This window comes from Anomalospiza imberbis, chromosome 19 (genome assembly GCF_031753505.1).
Source record: "Anomalospiza imberbis isolate Cuckoo-Finch-1a 21T00152 chromosome 19, ASM3175350v1, whole genome shotgun sequence".
NCBI classification, from domain to species: Eukaryota; Metazoa; Chordata; class Aves; order Passeriformes; family Viduidae; genus Anomalospiza; species Anomalospiza imberbis.
Window position 1 is genome coordinate 6,177,881 of NC_089699.1, and position 23,476 is coordinate 6,201,356.

General features: G+C 41.8%; 1 protein-coding gene across 1 annotated transcript in view; it reads right to left on the bottom strand.

Moving 5' to 3' along the window:
• TBCD (tubulin folding cofactor D) overlaps positions 1–23,476 on the bottom strand; it is a 121,156-nt gene that overhangs the window by 42,717 nt on the left and 54,963 nt on the right. Inside the window, exons 15-22 of the mRNA XM_068209342.1 lie at positions 20,006–20,063; positions 15,688–15,717; positions 12,322–12,407; positions 8,333–8,413; positions 7,535–7,608; positions 6,558–6,675; positions 5,682–5,742; positions 4,279–4,301 (exon numbers count right to left, since the gene is read on the bottom strand). Coding sequence (XP_068065443.1) covers positions 4,279–4,301; positions 5,682–5,742; positions 6,558–6,675; positions 7,535–7,608; positions 8,333–8,413; positions 12,322–12,407; positions 15,688–15,717; positions 20,006–20,063 — 531 coding nt within the window. The remainder of the gene's footprint in view (positions 1–4,278; positions 4,302–5,681; positions 5,743–6,557; positions 6,676–7,534; positions 7,609–8,332; positions 8,414–12,321; positions 12,408–15,687; positions 15,718–20,005; positions 20,064–23,476) is intronic.

The window sequence follows — 23,476 nt, forward strand, 5'->3', positions numbered from 1 at the left end:
GCATCTGCTGAGACACAAAGTGCACTGCGACCTCCTGCAGGCAGCCCTGCACTGCCATAGCCACTCCTGATCTTCTGGGCACTCAGGCCTCTGGCATCACACCCAGAACCGGCCACAGGGAAGCTAAAAAATATTCCAAACTGTGGGTATGGGAAAAGCAGAACCTTCTACAGACACTGAAGAGTTTGATCTGGAGCCTTAGGAGAAGCTTAGATTGATGTAAAAATACACAGGCATTAAGCAGAAAAATCATCAACTTATATTTCTGTAGTTGTAAGTAAGAATATGCCTTAAGTAAGTAAGAAATTGTATGGGTAAGGTGGTGAAGGGTTTATAATGTAAGGAAGGGTGTGGTTGTATGGAATAAACTAAGAGTTTAGAAGTTATAACAGAAGCATATGTGTGCATGTGAGACAGAAGCCCATTGGGCAAAAATATCCACAGTGCAGTAAAATTAAGTAAAGGTGATAGGTTAGGAAAGCAAAATAAATTCTGTGGCAACTGTCTATTGGTTTAGAAAGTTCCACATTGCCTTGTAACAAAGAACTTGTGATTATTCATGAGCTATGGCCGAATGCTTGCTCCTCTAAAATCTCACAGCCTCTGTGACTGATGTTTATCTGAGCAATAAATTGTTCTTAGCCTGAAAATAGCCCCATCCCTTCATCTCTAGTGGCAACAAGAATACTGAACATCTGTTCAGCTGAAGAGTCACTTGAGCACCTCAGACCAGATGAGGCAGTTTCAGAGAATCTTAACACAGCTACTATCAAAATACTGTTTTCTTGAAGACTTTTCGTATTATTGAATCCCAGAATTATTTAGGGTGGAAAAGACCTTTATAAGATCATTGAATCCAACCACTGCCAAGACCAACCTAAACCTTTTTACATGTCTTTTAAACCTTTTAAAACCTTTTAAACTTAAACCCATTTAAGACCTCTTTTATTTATGTTAAAACCTTTTAAACCAAACCCTTTTTAACACATCTTTTAAATGTGTTAAAACCTTTTAAACTGTCTTTTAAACCTAGGTTTTCACAGATGGTAAAAACCAGGGATGGTGACTGCACCACTGCCCTGCTTACCTGTGCAAGGGTTGCACAAACCTCTGAGTGAAGGATTTTTTTCCAACATCAATTTACACCTTCCCTGGTGCAGCTTAAGGCCATTTCCTCTTTCCTATCATTTGTTACTTGAGAGAAGGAGTTTTGAAAATGAGTCCAAGGTCTCAGATGCACAACAGCAATAGATCTGCTACAAAAAACCACCAAAAACCAGCTACTAACCATGCTGGTGCAGTGGAAGCAGAATGGAAATCAAGCTGACTACTGACTGTGTTTAAACCAGCAGAGTGATTTCCTAACCCAGGTAAAAGCTGAAGGCAACAGATGCCACAAGTCTTCATCTTAGGTTTTTATACATAAAAACACCATTTAAAACAAATGAAACACAGCACCATTTTTGTAACACTATAACCTGCACAGCCCTAAACAGGCACAGGAGGCAGATGCTCTACAGGGCATGGTTTGCATATGCCTTGGTGTAACCCCCACACAGAAACCCAGAAACTCCTGCACAACCCACAGCTGGAAGTGCACATGCAAATGCTCAAAGCAACCAGCTCCTCCAGACAAACCAGTGCATCAGATGTGTCAGGATCCAGGCTAATGGCAGGAAGTACACCCTGATGTGCCTGGACTTGCAGGCTCCTTTGTACTATGGTAAACCCAGAAAGGACTTCTGCAGGAGGACAGAAAAATACTTGGATTAAAAAAAAATAAATAAACTGGTAATGTGGGAGAAGATGAGATTTTCTACAATTAGCATAAATAAATCTGAATGCTTCCAGTATATTCAAAACTGAGACTGGCTGCAGTAGAACTCAGAACAGGACTCTGTAAAGGATAATTCATGGCCATTTTTCAAAATCAGGGTAAAGATGGTGCAAGAATTGCTAAACAAAGGAAGATGGTAGAGCAGCTCTATGAATGTCTCCATTACAGCACCTTGGTTTCCTCTTGTTTGACTTGAGGTCCTTAGGGACAGAATCAGACAACCAAGAAACTCACGACCCATTTTCCAGCTAAAAATTTATAAATTGCAACTTTGTAAAAAAATATTTTAAAAGCCCCAAGATCCAGCATTTCTACACTTTACTTCCTTTTCCCTTTCTCAGAGGGCAAAAAATTCTCTAGAACAGCTTGATCACAGCATTAAAATCCCTGCAGTCCCTGACAAGGCTGTTTAGTGGCCAGAAGTAAAAGTAGAATATCTAATAAACAGCTGAGACATGTGGCCAGATGCTATTTGTTAATACACTTTAAAAACTTGAAATACAAATAAAAAACACAGGTTTTCAACATTCCTCCAAGATGTTGTTAACACTGAAAATTCCCAGTAGCAATTTCTCAAATGGAAATCTTTGGAATATTATGTACAATAATTACTCATCATGAAACAAGTTTGGCTTGTTCCACTAAATGCTTGCCCAGCAACACTCAAATTGTTGGTTTGTTTTTATAACCTAGTTTATTTTTTCTTGTCCCATTTTAAAATATTTTATGCACACTGCTATTTTACAATATGGAGTAGGGCAGACATCTCTGTCTCAGCCAAGTGAGAGCAAACAGCAGTGAATCAATGCTGCTTGCAGTTGAATTGGAACTCTTATCTAGAACAAAAACATTTCTGTAGGCATCTTATAAATACCATTAAGTGCAAGAAGTGCACATTATGACAAAAACAAATTACACCCAAGCTCCACCCTGACATTAAAGAATTTATGGAAGCCAAGAGAGCCACCCACAAAGACATGAATATACAGTATCAGCACTAAGCCCATTCCAGCCCAAGCTCACTCGAGGCTGGAAGTGTCACATTTCTCTAAATGACCCCTCAAGAAGTAAATTTTATCATATTTTCAGAAGGTTTCATGATTAAAAAAGCTTGAATAAAAATTTTAACCCATAATTAATAATTACATAAAAAACTAGCTCAGGTTTACTGGTTTCAGGTAAGGCACGTGTGAAGAAGTGAACTAAAAATGACCCAAAAATGTCAGTTAAAAGAGGAAAAACCCTCACTTGCATATACAGTTATTAGGGAATACAAGTCATTATGATTTGGTTCCCTTAAATTTATTAGCAAACTCTGAAGTCACACACCAGTTTTAATTCACATTTACTTAACAGTTCCTTAAGCAACATCCCTTAATTTCCAGGAAGCTTCAACAAACAGGAAATGAAAAACACCTTAGTGAAAACTCATTTACATTTTCTTTGTCACAAGAGTTGAAAAATTGCCCTGATCCTTTTGCAAAGCTCCTGTCCTGCTTGTCAGGATGGAGAAAGGAGTTCTGGAACTCAGAGAGAAGATGGCAGGAAGGGAAGGGGGAAAAAGAAGGAGGAAAAAAAAGAGGACAGAAAGGGGGAAAGGGGGAAAAGAAAAAGGGAAAGGGGAAAAGAAGGGGGAAAGGGAAAAAAAAGAAGGGGAAAAGGGAAAAGGGGAAAAGAAGGAAAAGAAAGGGGGAGAAAGGGGGAGAAGAAAAAGGGGAGAAGAAAAAGGGGAGAAGAAAAAGGGGAGAAGAAAAAGGGGAGAAGAAAAAGGGGAGAAGAAAAAGGGGAGAAGAAAAAGGGGAGAAGAAAAAGGGGAGAAGAAAAAGGGGAGAAGAAAAAGGGGAGAAGAAAAAGGGGAGAAGAAAAAGGGGAGAAGAAAAAGGGGAGAAGAAAAAGGGGAGAAGAAAAAGGGGAGAAGAAAAAGGGGAGAAGAAAAAGGGGAGAAGAAAAAGGGGAGAAGAAAAAGGGGAGAAGAAAAAGGGGAGAAGAAAAAGGGGAGAAGAAAAAGGGGAGAAGAAAAAGGGGAGAAGAAAAAGGGGAGAAGAAAAAGGGGAGAAGAAAAAGGGGAGAAGAAAAAGGGGAGAAGAAAAAGGGGAGAAGAAAAAGGGGAGAAGAAAAAGGGGAGAAGAAAAAGGGGAGAAGAAAAAGGGGAGAAGAAAAAGGGGGGGAAAAAGGGGGGAAAAAGGGGGGAAAAAGAGGGGGAAAAAGAGGGGGAAAAAGAGGGGGAAAAAGGAAAGATTTGGGGCTCATTAGCTCAAGGCCAGTTCTGCAGCCCCCTATGAACTCTCTGCCTCTGCAGACAAAGCACCTGAGGGACTGGCAGGGACAGGGGTGGGTGTCACTAATTGTACAAAACACCCCCCCATTCCCAGATCCTGGTTTCATTCCTTTTAACTGACATTTTCCAAGACAAAAAGTGATGGTTTGCATGTTTTTCTTACCTGTACAACTGACGACTGCAAAGCTGGGGGGAAAAAAGTAACATATTTTAATTGAGTTTGTTTGATCCAAGTGTTTTCATTTTTCCCTTCACATGCATTGCCATATACTGTGAGCTGTGCAAAACTTCAGTGAATTAAAAGAATAATATTCAAAGGGAAAACCTCTTTAAAACAACTTCTCTACATCCATTTGAACATTGTTTTCAAAACAAAAACAACATAACACATTTGTAAAGCACTAATTTCCTGAATTCCAAACTCAAGCTGCTCCTGCAAATACCCTGGAAGCCAGTTTGGCTTTTTAAAATAGATTTGCTTTCTACCACTGGCCCTTTTAGGATGATGATAGACTGCACTGTCTGACCACTGAAAGTAACTTTGGAAGCTACAGATTGAATAGAAAAAACTTAACCAAAGGCTTAAATGTGACTGAAAAATCTTACTTCATTCTTAATGTTACAGCAAGCCACTGTAAAAAATCAGAGATTATCACATTTCTATGTAGTAAAAGCCAAAAAACCCACAGATTATTTAAAATTGAGAGTTTATGCATCTGCAGCATAACAACTTAAGGCCACTGTAAGTGCAGAGATGTGCTGACCAAGCTTTCAGGCATTTCAACACGAGAAAGTTAAAGGAGGACAAAGGTGATTTTTCAACCTGGGGCAGCAGCTCAGAGCTGTGCCCAGAATTCAACAGGGCTTTGGTGGGTGAAGGGTGGAGTGTGCCAGCACACCAGAGCTGGCACTAAAGGTCCTACAGATCCTGCAGGAACAGCAGGAGCCTGAATATTGTCTGGAGCATTGTCTGTTCCATGCTGGGATGAAAAACCCAACAACATGGGATGATTGAAAATGAAAGGGACAAATTAAGCAAAATTATCTCCACAGAAGTATCTGGAAGTGCTCTGAGCAGGACAAGGTTTCATTTAGCGTAGGCAGAGATACAGACAATGCATCAATTAAAATGCAGAATGTGACTTTTGAGGGCCATGAACATTATGGATGTTATGATGGATTAATTATGGATGCAGGGACAAGGAATGGGCTCCCTAGATGTCCCTTGAGCACAGTTACCTCAAGGCCAGTCAGGAGGATAAAGGGGGAGCAAAGACAGAGGGAAAAGGAACCAAACAACCCCCCCTGAGGCATTTCAGAAATGTCATTTCCAGCATCAGAGCTGGGGGTTCAGCAAGAGGCAGAAGAGCCCCCAGGGTCAGTGTGTAAGACACAGGGTCCAGGACAAACAGCTGTCCCAGAGTCTGGGGGTCTCCAAACCACCAGGACAATGTTCACTCTTGACACAGGGCTGAGGGAGGTGGAGAACACCTGCCTTAATTGTAAATCTGTGTCAAAAATCATGCAGCATTCCAGGTTAAAAATAGATTTATGTTGGCTACAAACCTCTTGGTGAATTTGCTTGAGCCCCTCCAACGATTTTTCAGTGAAATAGTATGTGAGAGACCTGTAAAAGTATACAAAAATTTTAATACAGATTTCCTCATCATGCTGTAAATATTTTTTTCCATAACGTCACTGTACTTTCAAACAAAAAACCAATAATTTGATTTTCAAATTATGCTCCACAGAAATATGCAATATTTATTTTTAAATAGCTCCGCAAACATAACAACAGAAATTCTTTCCTTATCATACAGAAAACTATTCCAAAAGGCTTATAAAAACCAGAGTCACTTCCTAATAACATTATAATTGCCAATACACTGATAACCCTTCCCAGCTCAGCTGTATTTTTAGATCCCAACACTTCTGTGATTTTTCCATCTATTTCAAGTACTTCCAACTACTAAAAATGATCTGTTTTTCTTGAACACAAATTCTTTTGATGGACACTGCTGGCAAATGTGTGTGCAAATATACAGATATACTTTTGTATATACCTGGACCAGCATTCACAACCAGTGTAACTCAATGAGCTGCTTGAGGAGGTTTTTCTCCAACCCTGAAGACAAAAGACTGCCCCTACCCAGGAAGACAGAACACTTACAGGGAAAGAGGAATTAATCTGCATTTAACTGAGCACATTCAATTCTCCAAGTAAGGCAGCAAATGATCTCTCTTTCCTAATTATGAATTTAAGACTGAAGTCTTAAATCACTGAATAAAACGTGAAAGCTCAGCATCACTCATAAAAACAGACAAAAACTCAATGGAAACCCAGTTCAGTGAGATGAAGATTTCCATAATTATACTCAGGAAGCTTTTAATAGACCAGACATGAAAGGAAAATTTATAGTCTAGATAATGTTGCATTAATACCTATTATTCTCTTGTGCCAGTTTACACAGAGCATGGGTGATCTCAGCACAGGCAAGAATTGCCCCATGGCGTGTGTGCAGATCTGAGCCCACTGATAAAGGCAGAAGTCTTGGCAAAACTGAAAGAGATTAAATAATTAATTTATTATTTTTTAAACAAAGCACAGTGACAGATCACAGCTCTAAATGTCATTTTGCCTGCCTAGAAAGAACACTGGAAAATCATTTCTGTAAAGGCAAGTATCCTGGCGAATTTGTGAATAACAAGTTTTAATGAATTTAATTCTGACAAACCACACTGAGCTATTTTATACTCCCAACCACCTCCCTGGCTGGAGCAAATAAAACAACATTGCTGTTGGGCACTGAGCTGGCTGAGCAGTCAGGGAAGTGGGGCTTGGACTGCCATGGGATTTTATTTCCATGTTAAGTGGCACCTTCCTGGAGCACGACAGGAGCCCAGGCAAGGTCTGCGCTGCAGGTTCTCTGGGCTTGGGCACTCCTTCAGCCACATGAAAAATCTGCCAGGATTTCCCAGATCTCAGGATCTGCAATGGGCTCAGCAAAGGACCCTGGGCTCATGCGAAGAAATATCTGGTTACACACACAGTCAGAAAGGAATTCTTCTGCAGGTGTCAGGCTGGACAAGACAAAACAGATGCCTCACCCTTCACAACATCAAAGCAAGAGCTGGGAATTTGAGGGGTAGCTGCTGGAGCTGTTCCCACACAACTGCACCCCTTTATTCTCCTCAGAACCAGCAGAGTCCAGTGCAGCCAGCTATAAAAGCCCCAGATAAAAAACAACTGCCAGTAATTTATAATTTCTGTATAAAACCTAAAAACCAGTAAAGCCATCAGGGTCACTGTATTAAGTGGCAGGGAAAATCTTAATTTTTATTAAGTAGACTTATTAGTTCTTTGTAGGTTTGTCCTGCCTAAGCTCAGCCTGGCTGGGCAGAGCTCAGCTGGTACCTACCCACGTTTGCCATGTACTCGGGGGCCTGGGGAGTGATGTTATGCAGAGCTTTGGTGGAAAGTTCTCGAATAACACTGTAAGAAAGCATTTCTGAGGGTTAGCAAGTCAGCAGAAGCAATGTGTTAAAAAAAATAACGTGAGGAAGGGACTTCTGTCCCCAACCAAAACAGAATATTCAAAATTACAGTACTCTCTGTCCATCCTATGCTTCCCCCTGTAAAAAAGCCAACAAAACCAAAGAGCAGCCAGGCAGCCAGCTTTCAGTGAAGTGGAAAGAGCCCAAAGAGACAAGGAAAAACACCAGTGGGGCTGGTGGAACCTGAGGGCTGGTTCTGGGCACTGGCAGGGACAGTGCAGTAAACTGTGATTACTTCTCATGATGCAAACGACGATCAGCACTGATAGAATCTCACTTGTGTGATATGTACACATTTCAATCTCCATGAACGCTGAATGTGAGTAAGCACCATCTCTATGCATGAAATCTGCTTTAATTAGGATAATTGTATGGTGACAGTGTTTACCCCTCACATACACTATATACCATATTAATGGGTTTTATTAATCTATTAACAGATTGAGGTCATGGCCAAAAGACAGAATTCATAAACCTGCTTAAGTGACACTCTGCTTGGGAGGTACAGATGATATCACCTACTACTTGCCCAGTTTTCTTCAGTCAAATGCTGTTGCAAACCCAGGTGTGAGTAAAATTTTTTAAAATAATCTACAAAAGCAGGAAAATCTATGCAGAACAGTCAATTCCTGGATATTAATAATTAGATTTTATGAACTTACCTATCCCAGTGGTTAATCTTCATGTTAACTAAATGATCAATCATTGGCTGTGTATACTCAGGAAAGCCAGCAATATACACACTGAAAAAGAAAAAAATCCAGATACAGATTAGAAATATGGTCCAGAGACAGAAAGTACAGAACCAATATCTGTGTGCATTTTAGCACAGGCTGTTCCAAAGGCTTAAATCCTCTGGCTTATAGCCAACCAAAAATTTACTTAAATGTGCCTTCTCCTAAATGAGATGCAGCTGAATGACAGGATAGGAAATATTCTGAATTATTGAAAAAACGCTTAAAATCACTTCTGTAAAACTTTCAGATTGTTTCCAAAACTTGCTCTACATACAACAAGCTTGACATTCAATCTCATTGTTACATTCCAGAAAATCCAGATGTGTAGATTAACTTGAGTAATTATTTCAGATTGGAGAAACACATCACTGATATCAACTACGGGACAGAGGAAAAATAAGTTCCAGAAATGTGTTACATCTCCATAAATAAATCGGTCCAAAATGGAAAAGGGGTTTTCCATTTGTCCCTTGTAAAAATCAAACATATGCAGAAAGGGAATTGTGACAAAAGCTGTGGAAGCTGCAGAGTTCGGGTGTGAGGTGGCAGGAACAGCAGCACTAATCAGGGAGCCTGCATTACCTCACTCACAGCCACACTTCCAATCTTCAGAAGCATCAGCTATGGAAAGCCAAGGTCAACACAAGAGAAGTGAAATGTTTTTTCAGTACATCTGATGAGTGTTAAATCACCTGGGGAAGCCCAACAATCAGCAGGCCTGTTTGTGTCAGAAGGGCACAAAGGCACTCATGGATTACCTTAATTTCACCTTCTCAGATCTTTTGAGTGATTAACTTTGCAGCTATAAAGGTGTTTCACTGATATACCTCTGTGCAGTCAGAAGCAAACAAAGAGAAAAACCAAATACTGCAGCATGTTCCCATCCTGATATCTACAGAACTCATCAGAGAGGGAATCCTTAAATCCACAGCCAGACCTCAGTGACTTGAACCAACACTGGGCACAGAAGCACCCTCTACTGAGCCCTAGAGAAGGATTTGACACTTGGTTCAAACTGTTGTTGATGCCAGCAGAGATATATAAAGATACATAAAATATAAAAAATAATATAAATAAATATAAAATTCCTATCTCTAGGTCCTTTCCCTGCTCTGCAGGAGCCCACAATAACAGACACATTTCCCCTGCCATGTCCGAGCTCTCCTCTCTTCTTTGCAGTTGCTTTTTTGAGTCCCAGTTTCAGCAGCCACCACTCTTGCCAACCATTTTAACTGAACATCCTTGCCCAGCTAAAAATCAACCTCTAGGGTCACAGGTGTAGCTAGATCCCACTTTTAGTTTTAATTCATAAATATCTTTAACTACAGTCCTTATCTTCTGTGCCCTACTGAGAATTTAATGCAAGGAGCCTTGCATACAAGTCTGTATTTCCTGATGATGGTGCTGCTTAGATTTTTGTACCCCACTCAGGTCAAGCAGCCTTTTCCTTAACTCTGCTTGTACCAAGCTCAGAACTCCTGGAATCACATCATCTCTTTACTGCCAGTGCATATAAAATAAATGTCCTTGACTTTCCATCCTCAGAAATGTATTATGCTATTTGAGCTGAATCCTCCAAGTACCATCAGCAAAAAGGGCAGCCAGAAAAACCTGCATTAAAATATTTAGATTTGAAAGGCTCTAAACAACTATTTATACACACACACGCAAATATTTGTAAACATACATGATACTGCCCCTTTACTGGAACATCATCATCATTTATGCACCAAATTCAGCCGTAGAAATTGACACCTTTTTTTTTATAACCTTTTATTGCTCAATATTATCATGGTACTTGTTTTCTGAGTAGTCAAATATATACCTGGGTGCCTCTTCCTTTAATGTTAGTCAGGAAAAAATAAGGAAATAGCCAAGTAACTTAAGTATTGACCTGAATAATCACAGCCTGTTTGAAGAGCAGTGTAGGTTTTTGGAAATAATAGAGTGAATGAGATGGCAAATATTTTACAAAAAAATAGTTTGATTAATGGCACTGAAGATGGCTTCAGAGAATCAAGCTTTTAAGTGTATAAGGCTATTTATAAAAAGATTTGCAAATTTATTCCTCTTACTGAACAGTTTAAAGAAAGAAATCAACAGTAAAAATATTTTCACTTAGGTAAGTGGCACTCGTACAAAAACTCTGGAAATCACAGTGAAAGAAGTCAAAAAAATTTAAAAATTACCAATTCAGCTCTTGAAAAGTCAGAAGAACATAATCAGTCTGCAAGGCAGAATTACAGAAGAGGGAAAATAAAAACCTGCCTTGTCCCTTCTGAATGTTTTCAATTCTGTATTAGTACAAAAACCCAGAGTTCCAGCAGGTTTCAATTCTGTATTAGTACAAAAAGCCAGAGTTCCAGCAATGCCATGGATGCCATCCACAGGCATCTTGAGCAGCAGGGAAACACCAAGCCCCTGCATTTATTTCCCCATCTCCCGTGGGCGGCAGCTCTGGGGAAGGCTGTGGGAGGAGGGTGGGGACCCCAGAAGGGCTGACAGTGGGTAAAAGGTGAAGGTATGAACAGACTGAGATGATTCTGCACAAAAGGGACAATGCAGATGTGGACAGATCAATAAAACAACAGTCAAGGTGAAGCCAGAGGGTTCCAGTAGGAATTATCCTAAAAATCTCTCAGTGGATGGGGAAGAGGTTTTACAGCAACTTCTGTGAGCCAGAGAGAAGTTTGATCAGAAGATCCATGTTTACCCTGAAAGAATTTCCTACTAAGGTTGTTGACATAGAAACCAAGAAATAAAGAAGGATAAATAAGAGAAACGTGCAGCTGTCTATTGCAATGAGCACTTTGTTTTGCTTTCCTGACCCACAAGTAAAGTGTAAATTCATGAGGTTTTGTAAGAATGTATAAAAAGCATGCATGCTATAATAAAACCAGTTTGGAGCCTTCTGAAAATGGAGTGTGCTGCTTTGGATTGTCTCTGTCTCAACTACAAGTGGAAGTCACAAAGCTGGCAGTGGAGCATGGACCACCATGTACCTGTCTGCTGTTTCTGCTCCCCAGGGACATCATCTGCTCAAGCCCTCCTGCCCTGCTGGGCTCCTGGGCAGCCCCAAGGGCAATGTCCTGCCCTGTCTCCAGCAGGGCTGACTCACCCTCCGTGGGTGCTGCTGGGCTGCTCTCCCCACCCTGGCTCTGGACACAGACTGTCTCAGACAGCTCAAGCCAGAACCAGCCCTTGCTCTTCGTCATTTCCTCGTGAGGAAATGCAAGATTCTGCTCCTCCTGGCCATCCAGTTTGGCTCCCAGCTCCCCTGATGTCAGCACCTGTGTGCTTCCAGAGCTGACTCTGTACTCCAGGCTTACAACCACACCAGCCCAGTTTGGGTACTTCTGCTCCTTGCAGACTGTACTGCAGAGATCAGTTGGGTTTTTCAAACTTTACCGCACACTGCGGCCAGCTTTCCAGCTTTTCCACTGGGGATGCCATCCATGGGATTTCTGAAAATCTGGGGTTTCCTACTAATACAAAACTGAAGGTACTTGAGCTAAGGTCTGTGCACAGACCACAAATTCAACAACTTGGGCAAACTGTTTTTTAAAATGGGTAGAACCTGATTTTCCCCCCCACATCAGAGTGTGTCTGCCATCGTAACAGCCTCTCCTTTGATTACAACTTTCCAAGCCTCCTCATCTTGTCCAGCCTTGAGCAGCTTAGACAGTTTTGTGACACCTCTTGGCCGCTTCCTCCTCGTAGCCAAGGAAATCATGGCCACGTTTTCACTCTGCCTCACAATGATAATCAGGCATCAAAAAAATAAAAGCACAAGTTTGATTTACTTAAAACCATCGGTATTAGACAATGTTCAGTAAGGTGAGGCAATCAGATAAGAATTTCATTAGGTACAAGAGGTCACTCATATTTAGGAACATTAAAAACTGGCAACTTACCTTATAGTCAAGTAACAGTTAACTCTGTTACCAACAGCAAAATAATCAGCTGCAGTCAGAATGTCAATGCCATGGGGGAAAGTGCCCTACAAACAAAATATTGCTTTAAAATGTACAATACATTCCAAATAGGCAACATGATTGAAAACAAATCTCCTGCTACTCTCCCAAGCACTGAAAAAATAAGATTTAATTTATAGTAAAATCACTTGTACTAGAGACATAAAGGATATTGAATATATAAACAGCAAAATACCTCACTCTGCTTGTGAGTCAATGATAAACAGCCCAAGCAAATGGCAGCAGGCAGTAACCTATGCAACAGCTCCCTTCACACCTCCCAGCCATACCAAAATATATATTTGGCTAATGCATGACTATGTGCATATACCCAAAAGATGATTCCTCTAGAAGGATTCAGATAAACATAAACATGTTTCTAGTTTATGTGAAGGCACAAGGTGACTTTAATGAAATATAGAATTAGAGATTTAGGCACCAAGGGGTGCATCATGTGTAGAGTACATGGGAGTTTCTACTTACACTTCTTTTTAATGACTCAATAATGAACTAAAAATGGGGTTGGTTTGTCTTTAAAATGAACACTAGCTCCCAGTAAAGCCCGAAACACTGAATCCTACTGAAGGATCCCACTTCTGCCATCACTTCTCAAACCAGTCCATTTCTAGAAGATAAATTATCTTTCTGAGATGTCCACTTAGAAATTTGCATTTCTGTATGCAAGCAATCCAATTCAGATATTCAGAATTTTATTGGCTCTGGCTGGTTCAACAGAGCATCAGCAGAGGCAGCACAGCACCCATGAGGCACGATGAAAAACAAATGGAAAAGAGCCAGCTGACACTGGCTCCACTCACTTCCAAAAGGGACACTCAGAGGGTATTAAAACAATGAGGCTCCCTGGAAGTACAGGTTTGGGATGTGATGCAGGTTTGTTTACAGCTCACTCATCCCTTCCACATTAGGATCCAGCCATGCAAAACTAGAGGGAAGTATCTCTCCATCAGAGAGAATCACTGAAGCAGTTAATCCTGGAAGCACTGGGAGCTGCCAGCTGCTGCCAAGATCTTGCTCAGGGAAGCAGAATTCCAGTGCTCCCAAAAAACAAGGCCTGAAATCTGACTGCACCAAGAACAGACAGAGTATTTATGGCTTATCCAAGCCTGCACGTCCTGGTAACTCAAAGGTAAAATGAATGCTCTGTCCAAAAGCCTCATGAAACCCTGATTAGGGGCAAAAATGTACATGAGAAACACCTCAGTATGATGTAAGGCCAAAGAGCAAGACACACAATGGTAGATATAAAGATGCACACTCCATCAGGAAAATCTCAGCCAACAATTGGAGTTCTAGCTGCCAGCTGGACCTTGCTGTTTGTTCCCCAGCTGTGAGTGTGCCAGTTGGATGCCATCTCACCTAGGGCACGGTGCCACCAAGCCTGCCAGTGAGACAGCATCATTCCTGACTTCAGGAACACAGAGGTCACAGCCAGTCAGGCTTCACAGGAACACCCAACAGCTTCTGTTCTCTCAGAACACTTCAAACTTCTCCAATATAGACGTTGGTGTTATTAGAGGTATGTGAATTTCTCATGATTTATGCTCAAAAAGATTCTTCAGATTTTTCAAAGCTTCCACTGATTGACACACAGTGTAAGTGGCATTCTTACAGCGGCTTCTTCTGTGGCCATCAGCCAGCTCTGGATTTGGGACACGTGGAATAGCAAAGCTGAAGGAGGCAGGAACCAGGGAACAAGTGAGGGCAACCTTTTTCTGCACCTATTTAGTATCAGCATTACTACCTCAGGTGGAGAATATGTTTCAGCTCCTTCCAATTCAGAGAAAGGGTGTCTCTTTCAACACCCTGTGGACTCCAGAGGGTGGATCTACTCATTAAGTAACCATTTTCCTAGGCACCAAGGAATGGTTCAGCAAGTAAAACTTCTGACCTTCTGCAGGAACCAGCTGGAGCCTGACAGGTCCTCCATGCCATGAAAACTCACTGCTTCACTGCTGATGTGCCAACACAGAGGCTGCAATCATCATCATGCGATGACACATCTGAGTTGGGGGTCAAAGCAGAGTCTGTAAGGAACCTTTCTGGCTGTAAACTAATATGGAGTGTACTCCTCTGATTCAGAAATAAAAAAAAAAAAACACAGAATTTTTGCTACATGGAAGCACTTCTAGACCTGCAGCAGGCAGGAGCCCTCTCTCCCCTGGAGCTAAGTCAGGCTAAGGTGTTATTTACTTTGTTCAGTGCAATCAGGCTGGGCTGCTGTGTGATGCCCAACCTCTCCAGGGCAGGAACTGCAGACCCAGGAGGAGTCACCCTGGCTTCTGTTTATCACAGACCCAGCTGGGTCAGGTCACCAAAAATCCCTCCTCTCTTCTTCCCAGTCTTCTTGAACCCTTTCTCTGCTATTAACTTACTTCTGTCCACAAATACACACTGAACATGAACAGATGGTTGAACAGCCAGAGTTCTAAAGGAATACGATTCTGGCTCAGAACACAGAGATTTTCAGGAATGCTGTCAGCATTTTAACTAAGATCTCTCAAAGAGCAGCTTATTGATAACAAACTGCTTTAACCATGCTCACGTGCCCTGCTCTGTTCACAGGAACACACTGACTGAACCATTCCCCCCCACACTTTCTCTCTCTCTCAGTTGTATATTCAGCTTTATTAATTCCTGGTGAGAAACCAGTAAATCCAAGGCTTTACCCTATTTGCTTCTCCTCCAAGTCTGAAAATCAAAGTTGTCTTGAGGATTTTAACTACTTAAATGTCGCTAAGTTACATAGGAACCTACCACAACAGACTTGGGTACCTCCAAAAGTACCAGATTTCTCAAAATATCTAGATGGTACAAGAGACAAGCCCAAAAATTGAGTTGAAGACTCTGAAGCCTTGTTTACTGTGGAAGGACCAACTAACAGCAATGATTGCACAGCCCACTTCAGCTGATCTGATTCTATTGAAAACTAGAAAATCAATGAAAAAACAAACAAACAAACAAAAACCTGCACTTCTCCTGCTTTAAAAGCACTGTAGTTTCCAGGGTGTACAATGACCAGCTGAAATGCTGGTTTTGCTTTTCTGAAGCAAAACTGAAAATTACCAGTAAGCTCATTTTCTTCCCAAACTGGAATACTAAAATAAAAGTCACACCTCAGAAAAACATTCCACAAGAACTTGCTGCTCATAATGAAAACAATTATTTTGTGACATTCTTTCACTCCATTTTTCCAAAGCCACGGTGTCTAATTTTGATTTTAGGTACTCCATGCTTACAGTAACCTTGGAGGCACAAATGAATGAAGATGCAGGGAAGTCACCATACCTGTCTCCCAACATTCTCCTGGAAGGCAGCCTGAGGAACAGAGAACAAACACACCAAAACGAGTCAGGTTTGCTTTTTGATAAACACCAGATGATGAATTCAAAACACACAACAATATAAATGACCCATGGCTTTTCTGTTTTAAATAAAGTAAACTCTGTCAGTAGAACAAGCCCGCAGGGCTTTTCTGTTTCTGCATCTCCACGTTCTCTGCTCCTGGAGCCCTACGCTGCCCGGCAGCAGTTTGAGAATTCAGGTTTATTAAACTTGTCACACCCACACAAGTGCTGGGTAGTGACACCAGGCTTGGCCCTAGGATGGAAAGTCAGTGCCTGTAGACAACAGCAACAGAGGCAACTCACTCTTGTCTGACTTCAACATCATTTGCTAAGAGCGGGCAAAGTTAAATTCTTTGTCAATGAAAACTTTGGGCAAAAACCATCGAGACTGCAATATTTATCTGTAGGGTATGTGTCTGAAAGCGCACTGAAACACTGGGCTTGTAAAATTTGAAGACAAAATTCATGTATATCTCTTGTATTTTGCACTAAATAAACTCAAAATCTTGCAAAAATGCAATGAAAACCAGGAAGTTAATCTATCTACTTGTATGGCATACGGAAGAAAACCTGCTTAACTCCCTACTTGAATTTTCTCTCTCTCGCAAAAAATCCCATTATTTTTATCCCTTTAAAGACCATAAAATCCTAAGCACTAATAAAAGCTTCTGTAAATTTTAACTCTGAGAGAGGGGAGATCATTGTTATCTGGACACTTCTCCATGAAGTGCCTCTCTCTCTGCACACACAGCTTTCCAGTGATGGACAACGCTCGTTAACTGATATTTAATGGACAGGCGAGAAGTTCCAGTGTTTGCTGAAACACCACAAGAATTTGGACAACCAGAGCTTCTGTATTTCCTCCACAGCTCCAGCAGCCCTGTGGTCATCCACCTGTGACAACAACAGGTTCAGCTGGCTCCCCGAGGAGGATCACACTCTGCCAGTGGAGCAAGGGCTGACGCCAGCCGGGACGGAGCCGGAGCCTCCCGAGGTGCTGCTGCCTGTTCAGGTTCAGGCTCCTGCCTGCAGCCCCTGCACACCTGCCCGGGCAGCTCCAGCTGCTGCTGGCAGCTCAGGGCATGGAGCACAGCCCCTGGCAGCCCACCTGCTGCCAGCAGTGCCCCTGGGCAGCACATCCAGCCGGGATGGGGCAGGAGCTGGGGCTGCAGCGGTGCCCTGCGGCTGCAGCGCGGCCCCAGGGCTGCTCCTTGCTGATGCTGCAGCCCAGCTGCTGCCACTGGCCTTTTCCCCTCCTCTCCTCACTCCAGGACAGGGTGCCTGTCACTCTGCAGCATTCGTTTCTTTCTGCTTCCAGCTTTAGGTCCTGGTTTATGCTACCCTCAATGTATTACTGCGGGCACAGGCTGTGTTTTATGCTATGCACCCTCTGGAGATCAAGCAGATCTCATTAAGCTGTAGCCAGTTATCTGTGCAGCTCTGAGCTCCCCCTTGGTGGAAAGAAGGCAGTTAGGTGATAATCTTTTAGCACATTCCATAAAAAAAGGTATATTTGGGATGCAGAACGTGTTTTCTGGTAACTCTGGTATATCCAGGTTAGTGGCAGTGCTGGGTTAACAGTTGGACTTGATGATCTTAAAGCTTTTTTCCCACTGAGATGATCCTATATTTTATGCCACTGAAACTCTTTTTTACTCAGCACAGGCATATTTCAGTGAGTAGTATGACATTCTCCATCATATCCAAGGGATTTCATAGTTCAACCACTGCATTACCGTGTCATTTAGAAATGTGCTGCTCAGACAAGTGCCTAAATGATACAAAATCTGTAAAGCCCTGAAATTCCTTAAAGATGCCAAATTCCTCAAGTGTTTTGAGAGAGTAATTTTTCAGTTTTTATACAGTCCCCTTCTGGAGATGGAAAAACTGGATATAAAGATACTAATTTAAAGATTCCATGAGATCAGAACCAAGGTGACCAACCTGAACACTCTCCTTTCCCACAAAACCTGAAAAAATCCCCCACAACATTCTCTAAATATATTTAGTTTAAAACTAGGTATTTAAAATACTATCAGTCAAACAAGAGGGGAAAAAAAGCCTCTCTTTGAGATGTCAGAGCTGAATAGAGTCCAATTCAACATCACTTATTCATCTGATTATTCCTTATACTGATTATTCATGAAAGAGTTGCACAAGCCAGCCCAGAATGCTTGTGGAGCTTCAAAAGCAGAGTCTTGTTCTATTCTCTCTAACCTCAGGGTTCAAAATGCCTCTATTCACCATTTTATTTTATTGGTGCTCTGCATTATAATATATTGCATATTGCAAGAGATGGAGAATCTAGTAAAACCTGTTGTTTATTTAAATATGTGTTTAACTGTAGTAATGATTAGAAATATTTAGCACTCCCAGGTATTTTTCTTCAAAATTGTAATAATGGCTGGTAAACACAAAATATTTGCCTTTCTAAAATAAGAGAAAAGGCTTTAGTAATTTTATAAATGTCCATCAAACAGCTATTCCAAATTTTGACCAGCTCTGATTTAGAAAGCACTAGAGAAAAAATGAATGAGATTGGAGGTAGCTGACTTGCAGACAGCTCAGGAGCCTGGGCTACTGCAGAAGAGGAAAGTGAGGAGAAATGTGCTGGGTTTTGTAATTAGAAATACAGATACTCAGGCTGCACTAAGCTCTCAGCTTGAGTCTGGCTGGCTTAGCACACAGCTCATGGTCAAACTATCAGTTTAAGTGTAAAACACACTGATGATCACACAGGACATTGAAATCAAGTCACCAGAGGTAAGCAGCACATTTGTAGTGGCAATTGTGTTATAAAGATTTTTCCTTGGTGTCTGCATAAACCCTGATTCTGAGGACAGTTCCTAGGGATCACACAAATAATTCACTTTTCACCACCTATGCTCCCTAATGTTTCGCGCAGCTCTCAGGAAAAGAAATTCTTTAAGGAATTGATTTGAATAAAGGGACGTAAATTCGCCAAGAATGGCAAGATCTGGTTTCTAAAATGTAGGAGTTGAAGGCTGGGGGAAGTAGCATTGCTGGTATTTGTCAGTTGTAGAGCAAGGGAAGGGCTCTAGCACTGCTCAGCAATCTGCAGCACCTTGGCTTGCTCTGCTCTGAGCACCTGCAGACCCAGGAGCTGAGCTGGGGTTGCTCAAGCACTGACTCACTTCCCCAGCAATTACACTGCAGCTTCATTCAGCAGCTTCAACACCAGCCCAGGCGTGGCTACAAAAAGTAAGGATGCTAGCCAGGTATCCCTGAGAAACCCTCCTGATGTTCTAAACACATCACTTTCCAAAATTTCAGTCAAAGAGTCAGACACACCTGGCAATGTGCATATTGCAAAGATTGTCTTTTTTTTTTAAACACATTCATAGTGACATTTATTGTCAGGAACAGACACCTGGTTCTTTGGCAGACACTCTTTGGTTTGAGTTCATACAGTTATAGAGTGGTGTTTTTTACACTTCCGTAAGATCATTTGTTTTTTCTGTTAAAAGATACAATTCACACTTTTTTTTAAAAGAAAGCAAGTTCAATGTCTGCAACACACAGACATAAATTCTCATAACTAAGATGTCCATTCTTCCTTCTCAAATTCTGTACCTATAGAAATCTGTAATTCTCCATCATTTCTCTTCTCTTAAGAACACTCCTCTCAACAGCATAATTGTTTTCTACAGGAAGTTTCCACAGATTATACTTTGGTGTCAGTTCTATTCACTGCCTAACTGTATCTGACTAATAGATTTGCCACTCTTAAAAATTCCCAGTCTTACAGAGAGAGTTTTATGTAACAACTACAAATATGTTTCAAGGAGAGAGATTATCCTAGAAATTTTCGACTTCCCATGATTATAGAGTAACAGCTGATGCACAATTAGGAAAGTGTAACCTCACAAAACTCCCCAGCTTGGAAATGTGCAAAAGAGCCAATATCTGTGTACTATGTAGGACCCTTTTGCCTGTGATCTTGTGACCAAAAAATACTAAATAATCCTTTCTTAGATACTTTATCTTGATCATCATGACAACTGTACAGCAGACTCTTAACTGTGGCCACAAATAAAGATATGCAGCTGTGGATTATATAATTTAACATCTAAATTCACAAGATACTTCTAAGGATTTTTTTTAAAAAATCCATGTTTTTTGCTCCCAACATCATAGTATGCTTCTCTACTGTAGTTCTACATAGTTAAATCTACAAATTGTTAAATGAAAGCAAATAAAAAATAACAGAGAGATGGAAACTGGATGTGGTAACTTACAGAAGCAGCTCTTCTGCAATTAACATCACGATCAAACACTGCAGCAATAACCAATGCACTGAGGAAATAAAACACTGAGCATTAGCAGCAAATACATGAAAAGAAATGTGCAATGGCATCATTTCAACATTTAGCCTTCTAAGCAGAACAGGCAGCACGTCCTCTAAGGAGCTTATTATTTAGAAATACAAGGCTGAACTAAAATCTGAGTTGATGTAACCTTGTGCTCTCTTGTTTCTCTAGTTTGCTGTAGACTTCCCACAGCACAAGGGCCACCCCACTGTATCAAAGAATTTATGGAATAGATAAGCAGGGCTTTAAAACTGGACATAATCACATCAAATGTGAGACTCGGTGCTATTTTAAATGAAAACTTGGAAATACAGTTTCTCACTAGCCCAATGTACAGCAAGTCTTGTGTAAGGAGTAAACACAACACAAAGGGAAGCAGTGGAATGCTGCAGTTATCTCCACGAGAACAGTCACATCCTGCAAGGCACAAAAATCAAACAACATGCTGATAAAAAGTAACCTGCAAGATGAACTGCAAAGCAGTGTTTTAGGGTGACCTGCAGAGACAGAAGGATGATTATACAAAACAATTTCTTCATGCATGAAGTGTGGTGACCCTGCACGGGGTAATTCTTGTGCCTCAAAAGAACTGCTGTTCAAAGATGTGCTACACAACACAGGAGAGAGAATATATCCCAGGACACACAGTCTGCAGCTTTAGAAATCCACCTCCAGCATTCAATTAACTCTAGCAACAAACAAACATCACTTCAGGAGAATCATTTAAGCAGAAAATTATTCCTTTCAAACCCTGAAACTCTTCATTACATGATTTATTGACTCCAGGCAAAACCGGAAATAAATACTGGCTGAAAAGTAAATTCAAGATAGCTTTGCTTCAGCATAAGGATATTAATTACACTGATAATATCAAACTTCCCTGGGTAGTGGCTATCAGTTCCCTACAGTGATGAATACTGTGTTGTTCCAATTCTCTGAAATGCACAGTCAGCTTGGCCTCTGTAATTTCAGTTTATCTCCATTAGGGAAAACAGGAGCCAGAAAGCCAGAATGAAATGAAAACAAACCCCAATAAAGTGCTCTAAAGACAGTTAATGCTTTCTTACTGCTACCTGCAGGAGCAATACCCCTCTCTGCCACAAAGACAAGAGGAAAGAGGAGATCATCCAAACAACAGAGCCTGGAAGAGCAAATGTTCAGGAAGCAGCACACATGGCTCACTGTTGAAAAACTGCTGGGTCAGGCACACATTCTTCATATCATGCTTGCTAATGCTCTGGCACAGAGAGACTTAAAAATTATTTTAAAAGGACACTTAAGTATATAGTTTTAATGATATGACTAGGTCCCATAAATGTTTTAATTACAAGACTAAAGGAATTGGAGGAAAATGATCCTTGAAATCAAAAAGAAGCAAATTTCTGCCTGACATTTCTGGTTACACAGACTTGAACATAATAATTTGTCAGTTATGCAGTATTTCAATATTGGTCTTTTCTGAAGAGGGGGGAAAAAACCCAACCTCATCACACCAAGAAGCTCAGAATCCTGAGTGCTGCCCTCACTGCATCAAACAAAAGCTCATCTTATAATCACATTGCACTTTTCCATTTTTTCTTCCTCCTCTGTTACCTTAAGACAAAGCTGTGTATGTGAAGCCAGCAAAGCAACACATTGTCTGTGCTCACTCAGTGCTGCAAACAACACTGTGTGCAGCAAAACAAAAACCCCAGGAATTCTAACAGTGCCCCGTTATATTCCCAAATCATACTGCAGTCACTGTTCCATGTCAATCCTTTTAATGAAGCATTGTAAGTTATCCAACTCCACAACTGCTCTTTTCAGGCTAATTCCCACTTGGAAGTGCAGGCACAGCCTCCACAAAGCCAGGCTTAGCAGAGGGTGGAACCCCTCTAAGGTGTCTTCACCTGTCTGCTTTGTCGTGGGAGTTTATGTGATACTGCACCAGGATTTCCTAACATAAAGAAACTGTTGATGTCAAACCAAGTGGGATATTTTTTTAAGCTACTCAAAGGATCATGTCTTGACTTGCCCCAAGTGCACCACACCTGCCTGCTGCCAGGAGGAGCAGAGGATGGCTTTGCACCCTCCAGTCCCCATGGAACACCTTTCCTGGCTCCTTTGCACCCTCCAGTCCCCATGGAACACCTTTCCTGGCTCATTTACACCCTCCAGTCCCCATGGAACACCCTTCCTGGCTCCTTTACACCCTCCAGTCCCATGGAACACCTTTCCTGGCTCATTTACACCCTCCAGTCCGCATAGAACACCTTTCCTGGCTCCTTTGCACCCTCCAGTCCCATGGAACACCTTTCCTGGCTCCTTTACACCCTCCAGTCCCATGGAACACCTTTCCTGGCTCCTTTGCACCCTCCAGTCCCATGGAACACCTTTCCTGGCTCCTTTACACCCTCCAGTCCCATGGAACACCTTTCCTGGCTCATTTACACCCTCCAGTCCCCATGGAACACCTTTCCTGGCTCATTTACACACTCCAGTCCCATAGAACACCTTTCCTGGCTCCTTTACACCCTCCAGTCCCATGGAACACCTTTCCTGGCTCCTTGAGGGATATGGAGCCTGCATGCATGACAGCAATTAAGAGCACAATAAATACAGACTTTAATAAGTTGCAATTTTATCAGTCAACTAATAATTCTCCCTTTCCTCATTATCCCCTCCTCCCAAGGACTCACCTAACTGGCTTCAGGGAAAGTTAGAAGCACTCCAAGAATGTCAGTGGGCACTCCCCAGCCCATGTGGATCTCACTCCCTTCCCTGACAAGGTGGGAAGAACCAGGGAGCAGAGGTGGGCCAGGTGAGAGACATCAGAACACAGAAATAAGCACAAGCACCGGGTGTTACCAGGCAATAATCCTGAATTCCCTTTACCACCTGCAGCAGGCACTTCCAGTCTCCACTAGCCACAAGCAGCTGATCCTACTGCTATCCCCTGGGAATCTGCTACCCTCAACCCCAGTGTGCCACCCTGAAGCTGTGGGAGGAGAAAAATAAACTCTCAGACCTCTTGTCGATTTGGTACAAAACCAAAATTTCCTTCCTGAGCCTTAAAAAGGGTGAAGTGGTAACAGGACAGCACACTCTCCTCTCTGCTGTACGCTAGGAAAGGGAAAGGCACAAGAGCCACCACAAGCAAAGTGGGTTTGAACAATCCAAGCAAGAAAAGGAGTGACACTTGGGTCTGTGGAGCACTGCTGCTGCAAACAGCCCCTTTGCACCTCTCCAGTCATGCCACTGCCCACCTGGGAGGGCTGCACAGGGAGCTGGGTGATGAAACACATTTAGACTCAGGGGATTTTTTAATGTTTGAGACCAGAGCAGCTCCCCTGTCCCCTTTACCCCATGGAGCTGTGTTACACCACTGCAGGAGCCACACAGGGGAAGGAGCAAGCACAG